This window comes from Bison bison, unplaced genomic scaffold (genome assembly GCF_000754665.1).
Source record: "Bison bison bison isolate TAMUID 2011002044 unplaced genomic scaffold, Bison_UMD1.0 scf7180017864482, whole genome shotgun sequence".
Classification (NCBI taxonomy): domain Eukaryota; kingdom Metazoa; phylum Chordata; class Mammalia; order Artiodactyla; family Bovidae; genus Bison; species Bison bison.
In genome coordinates this window covers 5,381,902-5,385,211 of record NW_011495042.1, presented here as the reverse complement: position 1 = coordinate 5,385,211, position 3,310 = coordinate 5,381,902, and the positions used below count along the sequence as shown (strand labels likewise).

Here is a 3,310-nt window from a genome sequence, read left to right as displayed (position 1 = left end):
CCTCCTCTTCCTCCTCCTCGGCTCCTCCGCGGCCGGGCGGCCCCACCACCCACGGAGATGCGCCTTCCAGCAGCAGCTCCCTGGCAGAGGCCCAACCACCCCCGGCTGCTCCACCGCAGAAGCCCCAGCCTCACCCACAGCTCAAGTAAGAGACAGCTCAGCCGCTCCCCGCCTCCCCTCTTCCTGGGGCTCCCGAGCTGCTAGGAAGCACCTTCAGTCAGACCTCCGCCCACAGACACTTTCGTGGGGGGTTTTTGGGGGTTTGGGTTTCGATGGGGGTTTTTTGTTGTTTTGTTGTTTTGTTTTGTTTTTTAGGGGGGCATGGTCGGGTTGGCTGGGGAGGGTAAGAAAGAGGGAAGTGAAAGTCTAAGGTCTAGCTAGAAACTCAAACCCTCCCCTTTCTTCCTGGGGAGTGACAGATATTTAAGACAGTTACTACCCCCTCTCCCATTCTTGTACTAACTTAGGGTTTGCGTTTTGGGTTTTGTTTTTTTTTAATCCTCTTTCCCCCTCTTTTTTTCCATTCCTTTTCTCTCTGTGTGTATGTCTCTCTCTCTTTCTTTAAAAAAAAAGAAAAAAGTTCTCTTTTCTGCCTCTGACTCACAGTTCATGGTATGCCAATCAGCAAGGCTGCCCAGAAAGAAAAGGGAGAAGTAGTTAGATCCATCTCAACTTTTTACCTTCAGCTTGGTCAGAAGGAGGTTGGCTTCTGGTGTGGTCATCAAAGGAGAGGCCCACATACAGACCCCGAGGGACTCCATCCTCTTGGGTTCCCTCATTCCCAACAGTGACCCCAGAGACTCCCACCACACTGTCTGGCCTCAGAAGACAGAACCGGGGGCCCCTGGGAAACAGCACAGATGCATATGGGGGGGTAGCACCAGAGGACTCAGCCCTGCCTCCCCTAGGCCCGGGATGTGTCTCTCCAGCAGCCCAAATGCAGACCTCTGTCATCACTGTCAGCTCAGACCCCACCGCCCAGGGCAGTGGGAGTGGTCCGTGAGGGCATCTTAGTAAAGAGATGAGACTCTCAGGACGGAGGACAGGGGCTGCAGAGTCTGGGGCTCCGCTGAGCCACTCAGAGACAGTCTAGTCAGTACAGAGACGGGAAAACCCTGCTCAGAGCTCTGCGTTTCTTTGTTGAAGCCCTTCTGCTCATCAGTGACAGAGCCGGGTGAGGGCTCCGGTGGTCGATGACTGCCCTCTCTGAGTCTTTCAATCCTGTACAATGGGCAGGCCATCCCCCAGTCCAGCTCCCCAGCCCGGGACACAGGCACTTTCCACATCTCGCCTGCCCCACAGCCTCCCCTCAACCTAGTCATGTTCTGCTTGCGAGCCTTTTAATCTCTCCCTCCTACTCTTGAGCTGACTCTGGCCCCAGTCTGAGGGCAGATCTCTGGGTTTGTCACTGCCTCTGGGCTGAGCCAGACAAGTGGGAGGCTGGTCCCGGTGCCCTCGGCCCGTGTGTGCAGAGGAGTCCCCGCTGCCCAGCGGCTGGCGTGTTGGGGCTCATCCCTGCTCAGTGAAAGGCAGGGCGCCCGTCCAGTCACTACGGGAGAAGAGATGGGCTCACACTCGTGTAGAGGGTGGTTTCTGGGGCAGCGCCTGAGTTCAGGAGAGGGCTGGGAGTGCTGAGACTCTGGGAAAGGAGTTCTGGAGGCAGAGGCGAGCAGGAAAGAGACAAGCTGAAGTCAGGAAGGAGAGCACATGGCCACGGGGACACCAGACCACGTGTCCCCTCCTAAGCACTGGGCCTGGCCTTCCCCTCTACCTGTGGCCTTCACAGCTTTTCTCTCTGAATCACTGGTGTCTCGGGGGAAAGTCGGTCCCTAAAATGTGTGTAATTCGGGCTTTTTTCTCCTGAGGAAACTACCCAGTAACCTCATGTGGGCCCGATATCTAGTTCTGTGGCCCCCAGACGCCCTGCACCTCACAACTCTTCCCCGAGGAAGCCTGGGAGGGCCATTATGTCCACTGGAAGGGCGGTCCATGGAGGCGTTAGAGTTTGTGCCAAGTCCGGAAGTTCTTTAGGAATCAGAGAAAGAAAAGCAAACTAGAAAGAGCTGAAAAGGCCTAGAGATCATTTTATCAGACATCAATAGAACACAATTAAGAAAGCAAACAAGACTCCGAGAGAGGCACGTGGCTTCCCAAAGTCAAGAGTAAGTGAGGGCTGGAACCAAGACTTTGATCCAGGTCTTCCAACACCGGCTCCACTCGCTCCCGGACGGTTGGTGGGAGAGGGAGCACATGAGCCCACTGACCCCCATTCCTGCATTTCATCCGAGAGCAGGCGAGGGTGTGGGGTTCCTGGATTGGTACCCACCCAGTTGGTGCTTTAGCATTAAGGAAAAGAAAGAGCCTCAAGCCCCTCTCTTCTCCCTGTCTCCCCTGCGCCCCGTCCTTTCCTGCTCCAGCAGTGCTGCAGGGGAAGAGAAGGTGGGGCCTTCCAGGGCTGGGAGCCCTCCCCACGCTGGCTCTCTCCTCTGGCTCCCGGTCTCCCTGGGGTGGGAGCGTGCGCTCCCATTGTTGTATCCCCGTGTCACCGTCCCTCCCTTCCTCTCCTGGAACACCACCATCTCACATTCTCTCTGGTTTTTATCTTCTTCAAGCAAGTCGCAGTCCCTGACCAATGCCTTCAGCTTCTCTGAATCTTCCTTCTTCCGCTCTTCAGCCAGTGAGGATGAAGCCAAAGCGGAGACCATCCGGAGCTTGAGGAAGTCCTTTGCCAGCCTCTTTTCAGATTAGCTCTGCAGACACACAGGGGGCCCCCGGCCCAACTGGGAAAGGCGTCTGAGACACTTGCCAGCAACCGGCCGCCACACTGGGTGGTGATGTCCCGTGCCCTTGACGTGTGTGGCCCCTTCCTCCGCTCCGTTGTGCTCAGTGGTGTGGTACAGCCCAGCAAAGGAACCAGGTGACGGTCTCAGGGCAAGGTGCCTAACCAGCGAGGGGCACCTGGCATCAGAGAGGGTCGAGCCCCCTTTCCCGTAGTCGTGAGAGTTTCCTCTGAGGTCCCCGTCTGCTGTGACTTTAGTGGCCTTACTGTGATAGCGCCATCATGTCTTACTCTCCCTTGTGAAACCAGGGTGCCCTTCACCGAGCTCAGATGCAGTGCTAAGCATGCCCCCCTCCCACTATAGTCAGTGCTGCCCATTTGGGGAGGAGAATATTCTTGCCCTCCCCCAAATATTCTAGGCTGTACCTGTTAGGGACTCACTCACACCCGGATCCCTTGTCACACCTATTTAGCTGTTGGAAACACTCCTTCCCAACACACGTGGTTCCTCAACTTCTGTGGTGGTGAAGC

At 56.3% G+C, this 3,310-nt stretch overlaps 1 protein-coding gene across 1 annotated transcript in view; it reads left to right on the top strand.

The window, feature by feature from the left end:
• The window catches only part of SYN2 (synapsin II), a 49,118-nt gene extending 45,835 nt beyond the window's left edge, over positions 1-3,283 (top strand). Inside the window, exons 12-13 of the mRNA XM_010862518.1 lie at positions 1-145; positions 2,613-3,283. Coding sequence (XP_010860820.1) covers positions 1-145; positions 2,613-2,748 — 281 coding nt within the window. The 3' untranslated portion in view covers positions 2,749-3,283. The remainder of the gene's footprint in view (positions 146-2,612) is intronic.
• The last annotated feature ends 27 nt before the right edge of the window (positions 3,284-3,310 follow it).